This window comes from Eretmochelys imbricata, chromosome 2 (assembly GCF_965152235.1).
Source record: "Eretmochelys imbricata isolate rEreImb1 chromosome 2, rEreImb1.hap1, whole genome shotgun sequence".
NCBI lineage: Eukaryota > Metazoa > Chordata > Testudines > Cheloniidae > Eretmochelys > Eretmochelys imbricata.
The window spans coordinates 267,078,158-267,090,749 of record NC_135573.1 but is presented as its reverse complement, the minus strand read 5'-3'; the positions used below and the strand labels follow the sequence as shown (position 1 = coordinate 267,090,749).

Here is a 12,592-nt window from a genome sequence, read left to right as displayed (position 1 = left end):
CCCATCCTGCTAAGTTCTGTGCAAACACAGATTTGTACAGACTTTACTCATGCAATTATAATGCTTCACAGAATCATAGGACTGGAAGGGACCTCAAGAGGTCATCTAGTCCAGTCCCCTCCACTCATGGCAGGACTAAGTATTTTCTAGACCATCCCTGACAGTGGTTTGTCCAGCCTGCTCTTAAAAATCTCCAATGACAGAGATTCCACAACCTCCCTGGGCAATTTATTCCAACGCTTAACCACCCTGACAGGAAGTTTTTCCCAATGTCCAACCTAAACCACCCTTGCTGCAATTTAAGCCCATTGCTTCTTGTCCTATCCTCAGAGGTTAATGAGAACAATTCTTCTCCCTCCTCCTTGTAACAACCTTTTACGTACTTGAAAACTTTTCTCATGTCCCCAGTCTTCTCTTCTCCAGACTGGAAGTAATACTTGCATATTATTTTTCATGCAGAAAGCTCAAAATGCTGTACCAAGATGGGTACACATTAGTATCCCCTCTCATACACATCCGCTTTGAAGGCACTAGGAGGTTGACCTGGCTTGCCTCAGGCCACAAAGCAAGGCAGTGGTGTACCAGGAAGAGAATTCCAGCCTCCCAATTCCCAGTCCTGAATCTGATCCACTAAGCCACAGAAACCACTGAACACTTCATAACAGATTTCAAAACCGACTGCAAACCGTGGGATGCTTTGGTATCTGGTATATTCCTTCAGCTTTGGAAACATTTTTAGTCATGCCTTTTTGGCCAAGTTAATTATCACACTCTTCTTCTATCACACTCATTCCTGGAGCTCATATGAGAGGCAATGGCTTAGCATCAGATTTGAAATACCAAAACACTCTGGAACCGCAGGTTCAAATCCCAGGAGAGTCAACTGAGCTCTTAAACCTTCTCAGGTAGAGAAATGGAGTCTCATGCTGTCTTTACAATGTATGTGGGTGAGGGCTGGGGAAGGTATTTCAGAGAAGACCTTAAAAATAGAGGTGCTCTCCAGAGATGATAGGAGCTCAGACACATTCCTCAGGAGTACTCATCCTTAGCCAAAGTACCCTCTCCCTACTACTTCTGTACAGCATGCAACGTGGTTGCTATGGCCTTCCATCCCAGAGGTGGCTACATTTCAGTGGTGCTGTGCACATGTAGTTTGTGATGGCTGTTGGATGAAAGGCCCTTTGTAAATGTAAGATACTGTTGTTTACACAGAGGAGAAACATTGCTTTGTGTTTTAAATTGTCTATGAAAAATTAAAAGTGGATCTCAGACCTTTGCTGGGGTGAGGCATGCGCTGAATGGACATGGGCATGGACATTAAGAAGGCTCCAGATGGGACAAAGGGAAACTTTAGGGTCCAGATGTGCGGAATGCCCAGAATGCTGAGAACACAGAGTGTTAGATTCAGAGTCAGTTGGGAATGAGATCGGTGGAGATTCCAAGAGTGACAGCTCTCGCAGGCAAGGACAACAGAAATCCATGGGCAAGGGGATTGTGTCGGAAACCACGGAACAATAGGAGCTACCGAAGGCTTTATTCGATTTTTCGCTAAGTAACTAAAGTGAATAAACAGGACAAATGGGGAGTCCTGGGCTGTCAATCTAGCCTCTTCCAGGAGCATCAAAACCACATCATACATATAAAAAGAAAGTTTAAGTGGAAGGTCGGATACCAGATAAGCACACAGATACCAGTGAGGGGCACTGTGCAAGATCCTAGAGAGAGTTTAGTCCTTCGTCTGGTAAGTTTACAAAGGTTAAAGAAAGCAAACTGTTAGCTAGTGATCTTTTAATCTGAAGATATAATTAGTCATTTGACACAGCACGTAGCAGCTTCACTCCACTGTCCGTTTCAGATCTATTACTCACCAGTGCTGGGATCTGCAGGGGTTCCTCTCTCCTCCAGAGCTCCCTGCACCCTGACACCTGGTTCTTCCTCCTGATCAGTCGGTGATAGGATGTCAGGTTTGGAGATGGTACAGTCTGTTCATGGAAAGAGACATTAAAAGAGAAAGTGTCTAATTAATATTTGCTAGGCACCTGGCAGAAATTTTAAAAAAATCTAAACCAAGCCCCACAGCGTCTGTTTCTCACCAGAAGGAAGAGAGCAACCTGAACAGATTTTAATGTTAACTAAGACCATACAAGAAAGTACATTAAAGCCTTGGTGGGAGCAGGGTTGTAATTCCTAGAAGAGATGCAGAGGTTCCCAGAAATGATGCAATTTGAAGACTTCTTCACTGCACCAATATAATCCCCTTGTCCATTGACAAACCTGTGGAAAGGCCAGAGTCTATTTCAAAGACAAGGCCAGGCCAAGGAAGGGATATGGGGAGAGGAAAGACATAGAATGGTTTATATAATTGCATGTTTCTGAGCCAGCAGAAATTAAAATATAATTTTGGTTTATTGCTAGTTAATTACTATATTGGGGAAAAACAGCTCCCTTGACTCATAACACAATCTCCTCTTAAACCTGTGGGCGTGTGCACACGTGTGTAGGGTTTTAAGTGGTATTAGTAATAAATATGGAACATTATGTTAAACTGCTGGAGGCTACCACTGTTCCCTTGATAACCTATGCAGCTTTGATTCAAGAAAACACCCTTTCAAGGCAGCGACGGCACATACACCCTGCACGCAGACTAGCCCAGGGTTTTCTATGCGGGGGCAAAGCACATGCATAAATAAATGCAACCTTCAAATAAACAAACAGGATGAGACCTGAAGGTATCAGAGCCAGGGCTGTGTGTGTTCCAGGCTCCTTTCAAATGGAGGATGGGTGGAACTGACCACCGAGCAAAGGCTCTGTGGGACCTATATGTTCATTCATAGAATCATAGAAGGTTAGGGTTGGAAGGGACCTCAGGAGGTCATCTAGTCCAACCCCCTGCTTGAAGCAGGGCCCCAATTTTTGCCCCAGATCCCTAAATGGCCCCCTCAAGGATTGAACTCACAACCCTGGGTTTAGCAGGCCAATGCTCAAACCACTGAGCTATCCCTCCCCCCTGAACCCAAAGGAGCTGTCACCTCCTAACTATTTATTTATGCAGCTCACCAAGGGGAAAAACAAGGAAGAACTAGCTCAGGTGCTGTCCCCATCTTTCTTTCATGCCCTAGGCTCCGGTTAGGCCTAAGCTTTAGTCAGTGAACCTGGCAACCTGACACTTTGCTTAGCTCACAGCTTCTCATCAATATGTGAAATCTGATCTTTACCCAAGGAGATCAAAGAGTCATAGCTGTCTTTCATCAAGTTCTTGTAAAGCTCCTTCTGCCATTCTTCTAAATTCTCCCACTCCTCCCTGGAGAAGTGGACTGAGATGTCTTCAAACATAACCGGGACCTGAAATCACAAGCATTACACGCACAGCACTTTCTGCTGCCATCCTATCCGCACACACCTTGCTTTTTATCTTATATTAAAAGACAGCTGGCCAGGCACCAACAGTGACTAACACCCAGCACGTCCCACCAGCTGTTTGGTTATATACATGAAATGTGTTGGGTTAGTTCCTCTCAGACAGGCAGCCACATCACAAATGGCACGAACTGGTACCCATGCTGGTATTCTTGCCAGAGGAGACCAGGAATGGACAAGGACAGGGAATTTACTCTTTGATCCCTACAAGTGAGGATTAATGGGAAGGAGCATGGACTAGCGGTAAGGAAGGAAAACTCAAGTTAGCAGGCTTGGGATCTAACCTCAGCTCTGATACTGACATGCAGTCTCATAAGAACATAAAAACGGCCATACTGGGTCAGACCAATGGTCCATCTAGCCCACTATCCTGTCTTCCGACAGTGGCCAATGCCAGGTATTTCAGAGGAAATGAACAGACCAGGTAATCATCAAGTGATGCATCCCATCTCCCTTGACCATCCTGTGCCTCTGTATCCCCATACGTACAATGGGGATAATCATAGAATCCTAGAATATCAGGGTTGGAAGGGACCTCAGGAGGTCATCTAGTCCAACCCCTGCTCAAAGCAGGACCAATAATGCTGCTTCCCCAGCACTTTAATGTGCTTACAACCCAGCTGAAAGGTGTTATACACATGTAAAGGAGACTTCTCCTTCTAGGCTACCTCTTTCTGCTGCTCATGACAGGTTACACCTGTTTTAAACTGTGCCCAACTGGAGACCAGACTGGAAAGCTAGATAAAGATGCCTTGGTCTAAAACAAACTGCGGCATTTATATATCTGCCCACAATTACCCAGTTCTCTCTCACCATTCAGTGGAGGAGCTATGGCACTGTTCCCCCACAACAGGCCCACTATTTCACTATCTATTGGATACATTCATGGGTCCATCAACAGCTATTAGCCAAGATGATCAGGGATGCAACACCATGCTCTGGGAGTCCCTAGCCTCTGACTGCTAGAAGCTGGGACTGGATGTCAGGGGATGGATCCTCAGTAAAATGCCCTGTGCTGTTCTCTCCCTCTGAAGCATCTGGCACCAGCCGCTTGTTGGAAGACAGGATACCGGGCCAGAAGGACCATTGGTCTGACTCAGCGTGGCCATTCTTATGTTCTCTGCTGGATGCTTTGTGGCTTGCTCTGTCTGAGGGCCAGCAAACGGCAAAGCGGGAAGCCCAGCTGACTGGCAGTAAGTATGCAGCCCGATTGGAAAAGCATTTTGGAGACCATGAGAGTAAGGGCAGAGAACGATAAACCTGGTTCGTCAATCAAACACTAGGCAGGTGTTTACCTCACCCAATCACGCTCCTAAATCAGACTGTTCCAGGGTGGTGCAGAGATCACGGGAATATTAAAGATCCTGTCAAACGGTGATCATAGAATATCAGGGTTGGAAGGGACCTCAGGAGGTCATCTAGTCTAACCCCCTGCTCAAAGCAAGACCAATCCCCAACTAAATCATCCCAGCCAGGGCTTTGTCAAGCCTGACTTGATCCAGCACCAAGCTTTACTTCTGCTCCTCATTGTGAGCTGGGATATTTGCACTCGGGGCCTAAATACCTTTGAGGATCTGGGCCTCAGATACTACAGTGATGAGACCACGGAGGTCCCTAGACAGTTACCTTGGGGACTTCTCCCTTAGCGCCTGGGGGGAGCCTCAGGATCCAGAAGTTCCTGTTCTTCAGCAGGTTCTCCATGTTCTCCAGCCTCCTCTGCAGTAGCCCATACTCCTGGATCAGAGTTCCCAGCGCGGCCCACTTACTCTCCAGTTCTCCAGTCTGGTTCCCAAACTCTGCCACTGTCTTCTCACAGTCTATTAGTTTCTTCTCGGACATCCCCGTTCTCCCCTCCAGACTCAGTAACGGTGCGGCCTGAGAGTCCACCTTCCTCTCCGCGGCTTGGAGGGCAGCCAGGACAGCGAGGGACATCTCTGCCCTTTGCAGCTGCCCCTCTCTCCGGGGGGTCCCTCCGGCAGCAGGCAGGGGCCACCCGGGGCAGGGGGCGGCCGGAGTCTGTTCAGGACAAGACACCAAGCTGAGGTTGGGGGGCACATGCCCAGCTAACAGGTCAGAGGCACGGAGAAATGGGGGGCCACCATTCCCCAGCTCTGACCCAGGAGAAAGGGGCTTCAAAAGGCAGCGCAGCGGAGCAAAGCCTGGGGCTCACACGCACCTGCTCTACCCGAAGGCGAGGGAGGGAAGCTCGGGCCAGAGGAGGATCCTGAGGCAGCAGGAGGAAAACAACCCACGGGGGCGATGCCAGCTGCCGCGGGGCTCACAACCCCACCGGGCCCGGGGCGGGGTCTCGCTTTCACCCCGGAGCGAGCCCGGAGCCCCCTGCACGGCCCCCAGGGGCTGCTACCAACCCCAGAGACCGCGCAGATCCCCGGGCCGCTCCCGCTGCGGGCTGGGCAGAGTCCCGGCGCCGCCTCGCCACGGGCCGGCTCCGCTGCCGGGCGGAGCAGAGCGAGCGCGGCCCGCAGGGAGGGAGGGAGCCGCGGCCTGGCTGCCGGGGCTGGGAGCGGCGGGGCGGGGCGGGGTCGGGCCGGTCGGGGAGCGCGGCGGCAGCGGCCCCTGGCGGCGGGAATCGCCTCCCTTTCCCCGCCCTCACCGGGCGAGAGAACAGGCTCCGTCCCTGGGGGACCCGCCCATCCCCGTGTCCTCGGGCAGCTGGGGAAGCAATGGGGGTGGGGGGCGGCAGCTGCCCCTATTCCACCGCGCGCCCGCCCGCCGCGAGCCCGGCCACGGGCCCCAGCTCAGGGGACCCCGAGCTCTCTGCCCAGGTGCCTTGGCCGCGGTGGGGGATTCCAGCCACTTGCAAATTGTCCCCCAGGAACCCAGCTCTGGGACCAGAACAAAACAGGGACTGGTACTTGGGCTACTGGGCCTGCTGGAAAACCCACAGGGGGTGACCAGAAAAGGGGTGAAGATATTTTTAATGCTTTCAGTTGTTGGAAAGTTTGCTGGGTATCATATTGTCAGTGAGTTAGGGAGGGTCTTTAAAAGAATCTAAAATAACTCTAGGCCTTTTGTCTCCCCTCCTCTGTGCCAACCCATTGTTGGATGCTGCAAGTCACCTGCATTTTCCTTCTGAGCCCTGACAGGTAAAGTCCCCATTCCCACTCCCGATGGGACCATTGGTCTGACCCCCGCTGGCTGTTCTTGTGTTATGGTCTTACGAGATTGGAGATGGGGTTTTGGGGTTTACTAATTGAATTGCTCAAGTAAATGGCAGGGCAGCCGTGTTAGTCTGTATCCGCAAAAAAAAAGAGGACTTGTGGCACCCTAGAGACTAACCAATTTATTGGAGCATAAGCTTTCGTGAGCTACAGATGAAGTGAGCTGTAGCTCACGAAAGCTTATGCTCCAATAAATTGGTTAGTCTCTAAGGTGCCACAAGTCCTCCTTTTCTTTTTTCAAGTAAATGAGGCACCCTCATATGCTTAAACTTTGCCTCACAAATCTTTTAAAAAACAGTATCCCAACTAGCACAGAAACTATGATACAGAGGATGGATTAAACCTACCAGCAGCCAGGGAGGCACACAGCATCATGAGAAGCCTTAGGCCAGGGAGTGGTTTGGTGAGGAAAAGCAGACATGCTTTGAGGAAAATCTGTTAGGAAAATACAGGCCTTGAGTCTGCTCTCACTCAGAGTGATGTAACTCAAAGTAACTCCACTCAAGTCAAAGGAGTAACACAGGCCTATCTGAGAAAAGAGTCCGGCCAAAGGAAGCTGAAATGGAGCAACCCCATGGGGCAGAGGCCTTGAGCAGTCTCTGTACAGTGTGAACTCCACCCATGTGATGTAGCCTGTTAAGGAAAAGTTAGCACATGTGACTCCATTTTGGTTTGGGGCCCACCATTGTTTAAATGCCAGCACATCATACACCAGGAGGAGTAATCCTTAGATATTGAATCCCTGTGAAAATCCTCCTCCTTGTCTCCAGCCTGCCTTGACTCCCAGTATCTGTTTTTTGTCAGTCTCTAACTCCCTGTCTCTTGGCCTTGATGTGAGGCCTCCCATCCTGATAATAAAAGTTACTGATGCATGGCTTTAGGACCATGCTGTGTAATTAACATACTGGTATAGCACGAGAAATGCACCAAGCAGGGATAGGTGGTAGATAAGACAAGGGTTTGTTTATTGGCTAAGGTTTCCGATGCACGAGGGCAACATGCTTTGCTAAAAGGTATATAACCTTTGTATAATCTGCATTCAGGGTCCCCTCCTGGCTAGCAGGGGGGCACCACGCTCGAGCGTAATAAACTTAGTGTCTTTTGGGAACTCTGCAGTTGTGGACTTTGTTTCTGTGCCTCAGCCTAGATTCGAACTGTGCGTGTCCTACCAGGTGTAATTCGTAGCACTTGTGTGCGTGTCCTACCAGGTGTAATTCGTAACAAGCCACACAAAATAAATACTTGCAGCACTGCCAACCCCACAGGTTCAAAAATCGTAAGTCAGCCCCCCCAAAAGATTATTTAAAAAATAGCAACTGTCCCAAGACTCGAGACAAGACTGCGAGAGTTAACAGTGTCTTTTGGGTGGGAGTGAAGGTTCTGCTTCCTGATTAGCGTAACCATATTAAAAATCAGTAAGGAGAAAACCACATCAATGGGGAGTGCAGAAGCACCTGAGCAGCTGGAAATAGAGCCCTGAAGCAGGACTGGATAGGCAAAAAAACCCAGGCTGCAGTAATTTGCACACAAACACTAAATCTCTCATCAATTTACCACAAGTAGCCTCTTTGAGAAATTGCTAATTATTTTGTTTGAGTTTATCTTTCCCACATGTGTTTAGCTCCTTCTCTCTGAATCTGGTGTAGTTCACCAGCTCAAGTCAGGTCAGAGAATCATGCTCCAGGGTCGTGCTGTTCTGTGACGTCACATATGCGCACTCAGTCTCTGGTGTATCAATTTGTTGTCAGGGCTGTGAGCAGTTTTTCCGTTAAATGTTTTTCGAAAAGCAGTAATAATCCTGACACATAAATAACTTGAATGGGATATAAATAACTGGGATGGTATGTTTCAAAGTTCTCAAATCGGTGCTTAAGCAGTTTAAACAATTCTAGTTTTTTTAATAACTTACTTTTTATAATCACTAAAAAAAACCCTGCACCTTATAAGGCAAAACGGTGGTGCAAGATGTTTTAAGCAAGATTTGTTTTATTGTTTTAGAGGTAAAAATTGTGTCTGAATTCCTTTTATATATACAAATAATATATTAACTGACCGTGTTTTGGTTTGTTCCTTTTTTTTAGTTCCATGGGGGAAACTCACGCTCTTGCAGGATCGAAGGTTTTTCAGGGCAGCAGCAGAATAAAAATGCAAGAAACAACGCAGGAGCAGGTGGAAGTAGCAGTGGGTATTGCAGGGCAGAATGGGAGCAGGATTCAAAAATTATCAGGCGGAGGGCTCTAGCTGATAGCAGAAAGCAACAGGAGCTTTCGCCCTACTGCCTGCCTCTACACGTTGCAATAGGGTCCATGTTAAAAGTGTGATTTGCTTATTGATGATACTTACAATATCCTGAACACTGTAGCAAGTAACTGCAAGCTCACTGCGATGTAACGGTACGTGTTCCTATTGCTGGGCTCACTCAAGAGGCTCTGTTAAACCTTGGTTAACAGTGAACAATGGAGTGGAAGATGGCAGCCTTCACGGGGGCCCACTCTGCTAAGTAAGCATTCACAATGAATGCCATCAACTCAGCGACCAAACATTGCTCAGCGATCTCCTGGTCATCAAAGCAGCAACTCAACAAATCCTAAAGTTCCTCCTCAGGGCCATACAACGTGCCAAATAGGCCCTGGAATAAGAATCCTGCAACTTAATGTTGAAGGAGTCTCATGGGCAAAATGCAAGTATCTTGGAAACTTGCTGAAGACTTATAACATAGGTGTCCTCATGTTGCAAGAGACCCATGTTGGCAACGACCAACAGGCTAGGCGCTACCGTATCTATGGATACAACTTAACAACTAGCCATCATCATCCTAAATATAGCTTGGCAATATACATCAAGGACACCGTCACAGATTTTAATGTTATTCCACCAATCAAAGAGGAGACCACCTTTACCACAACTATCAAAGTAGGGGAGCTCCACATTACCAACGTCTATAAAGCCCCAAGCACAAGATGGCCAAAATCAGCGCTACCCAGCTCTCCTATTCCATGCATCTATGCAGGTGATTTTAATGATCACCACACTATGGGGGGCTACAAAACAAACGAAACCGATTGCGAAGATCTCATGGACGGGATATCTGCACAAGACTTACAACTAATCTATGAACTAAAACAACAATCAAGATTCCTTTCAAGCCGCTGGCAATGTGGGTACAATCCAGACCTAACATTCGTGTCTAAAGACCAGTGTGGTAATACTCTGACCAAAACATGTGAAGTATTATCCACATTTCCAAACAGCCAACACGGACGTATAATGATCTACGTAGGCAGCAAAATTCCCGTGTTCTTTCTGAAACAGGTACCACGATGGAATTTTGCTAACGCGGATTAGGATGTCTACAAACAGACCGTTGAGAAAACTGTTGCAAGGATTCCAGCGAGACCAGAATGCTATCAGCAGTTCACAGGCCTCTTGAAAGCAGCAGGAAAACACATTCCTTGGGGCTTCCAGAGAAAGCTCGCTACCTGCCGGACAAGAGAGACGCAGGAGATGCTCTGGCAGTATAATCAGACCAGGGCTCTCGTATTGCAAAAGCCCTGCTACGCTCCCTTGGCACAGCAAGACGCCGGCGCTGGCTTGACTGCGTGCAAACCCTTGATTTTACACATTCAAGTCACCAAGCCTGGACACCACTACGACGTCTTGGGGCCGCTAATCCCACATAGCGCAGGCCACTGAAAATCTGGCCAAACTCAATAGCTTCCAAACTGGTGGAGAACACAAAAGGACCACTTGATAAACACACAAGAAGAGAAGTGTAGCAAGAACTCTACCCAAAACTTCCATCAATCCCCCAAGGATCTTCCACTGTCAGCACTGAGGAAGTAAAAGGACTTGCCACGATGAAAAAAGGGAAGACTGCAGGCCCTGACGGTATTCCGCCAGAATTTCTCCACCTTGGTCCCAAAGGACTCCAGTGGCTAGCAACATTGTACTCCACTACCTTAAGGACAGTACGGATCCCTGAAATATGGCATGAGGGAATGGTAATTGCTATTCCAAAGCCTGGAAAGCCCCCTGATGAAGCAGGAAACTATAGGCCAATTTCTCCACTATGTGTAACCTGTAAACTTCTTGAACGTATCAACCTCAAAAGCATATGCCCTTTTACTGAGCCAGTTATCCCTGTCAAGCAGGCAGACTTCCGGCCAAAATGCAGCTGTGAACAAGTTCTGGCACTCACAACTCACATTGAGTCTGGCTATCAAAAAAACCTCAAGACTGGCACAGTATTTGCTGACCTGTCATGTGTGTATGATAGTGTATGGATTAAGGGCCTGATGCTGAAACTTGTTAAAATTATCCCTTGTTACCAAACACTTTGCCTGTTGCGGACCATGCTGAGTGACAGGGCCTACTGGGGAATAAGACCAGCTCACCCTGCAGCATAAACAATGGATTATGCTTGCGCCAGCCCTTTTTAATATTTACATCAATTACATGCCTCCAACTAAATCACGAAAATTTGGATATGCAGATGATCTTGCCAGGACAATCCCAGCATCAAACCTCCCCGACATTGAGAAAGCACTAACTGAGGACCTCAACAATATGGAACAATATTTCTGGAAATGGAGACTCAAGCCAAACCCTGGAAAAACAATAGTAAGCGCATTTCATCTTGATAAGCAGAGTGCCAAAAACACACTGAAAGTAGTTTTCTGTGGTAAAAATGTGCAACACGATGACACCCCAACATATCTGGGAGTGAAACTTGACCGCACCCTGTCCTTCCATGATCATCTTGAGAAGGTAGCTGGAAAGATCAAAACGAGAGCCAACAGAATCCAGAAACTAGCAGGTACAACCTGGGGTCCATCAGCATCACTGTTGTGAACCTCTGCAATAGCACCTGTATATTCAGTAGCTGAATATTGTGCGTCAGTATGGAGCATGCAGCCACACACGACTTGTGGATACCCATCTAAATACAGTGGTGCGGTGCATCACAGGAACCCTTAAGGCAGCTCCAACCCCATGGCTAGCTGTCCCATCTAACATCGCTCTCCCGCCAATACGCTGAACGGCTGCAACATTCCATGAAGCTCAGCAAATCCAGGAAAACAGATGCCTTCCTATTCCTCAAGACCTTGACAATGCCCCTCTGACAAAGCAGGACTGTTCTTAATGTTTCCTCTGAATAGTGTGGGGGTGCCTCAGTTTCCCCAACCAGTTCTTAAGTATCTAGGTGGTGGGATAAGGGTGTATGATCGTTGCAGAGCCCTAGAGGGCAGGTGTGTGCAGGCATCTGGACACAGAGAATGGCTGACACCCTGTTTCCTGGCAACTGATGGCCTGGGCCCTTTCCCCCTGCAAGGTGAGAGCTAAAGGGTTGGAGAACAAAGGAATCAGGTGACCTCCTGGCCCAGGAAAGGGACAAAGCCCAGAGGAGGAGGGGCGGTAGAGGGTTTCAGTTTAGGGCTGGCTAGGGACTGGAGTGAAGCGCAGACGTGGTTGTCTGGCTCACTGCCCCCCAAAATGGACCCAGCTGAGGGGTCCTGTTCTCTGCACCTACAAGCTCTGTTTTAGACCATGTTCCTGTCATCTAATAAACCTTCTGTTCTACTGGCTGGCTGAGAGTCACGTCTGACTGCACAGTGGGGGTGCAGGACTCTCTGGCTTCCCCAGGAGCCCGCCTGGGCGGACTTGCTGTGGGAAGCGCACGGAAGGGCAGAGGATGCTGAATGCTCCGAGGTCAGACCCAGGAAGGTGGAAGCTGTGTGAGCATTGTGTCCTGAAGACAGGCTGCTCACAGAAAGGAGACTTCCCCAGAGTCCTGACTGGCTTCGTAGGGAGCAGTTCCAGAGCATCGCCCAGGGACTCCATGACAGCACCCCCCCACAACTTCTTAAGTCCCGCAAGTCTCTCTGGGAACATTTGTTTAGCCTCATGCAATCAGGTTATGATCAGAAGGAAGCTTGGAAAGCAGATTGGGCTAAACAAGACTTTAAAAATAAGCACCTTGTGCCAGATCCCAC

General features: G+C 48.4%; 1 protein-coding gene across 1 annotated transcript in view; it reads right to left on the bottom strand.

The window, feature by feature from the left end:
- Window positions 1-12,592, bottom strand: part of LOC144260215 (uncharacterized) — a 40,423-nt gene that overhangs the window by 15,655 nt on the left and 12,176 nt on the right. The window contains exons 8-12 of the mRNA XM_077808770.1: window positions 11,339-11,370; window positions 5,670-5,869; window positions 5,044-5,433; window positions 3,216-3,342; window positions 1,869-1,982 (exon numbers count right to left, since the gene is read on the bottom strand). Of these exons, the coding sequence (XP_077664896.1) occupies window positions 1,869-1,982; window positions 3,216-3,342; window positions 5,044-5,433; window positions 5,670-5,869; window positions 11,339-11,370 (863 nt within the window). The remainder of the gene's footprint in view (window positions 1-1,868; window positions 1,983-3,215; window positions 3,343-5,043; window positions 5,434-5,669; window positions 5,870-11,338; window positions 11,371-12,592) is intronic.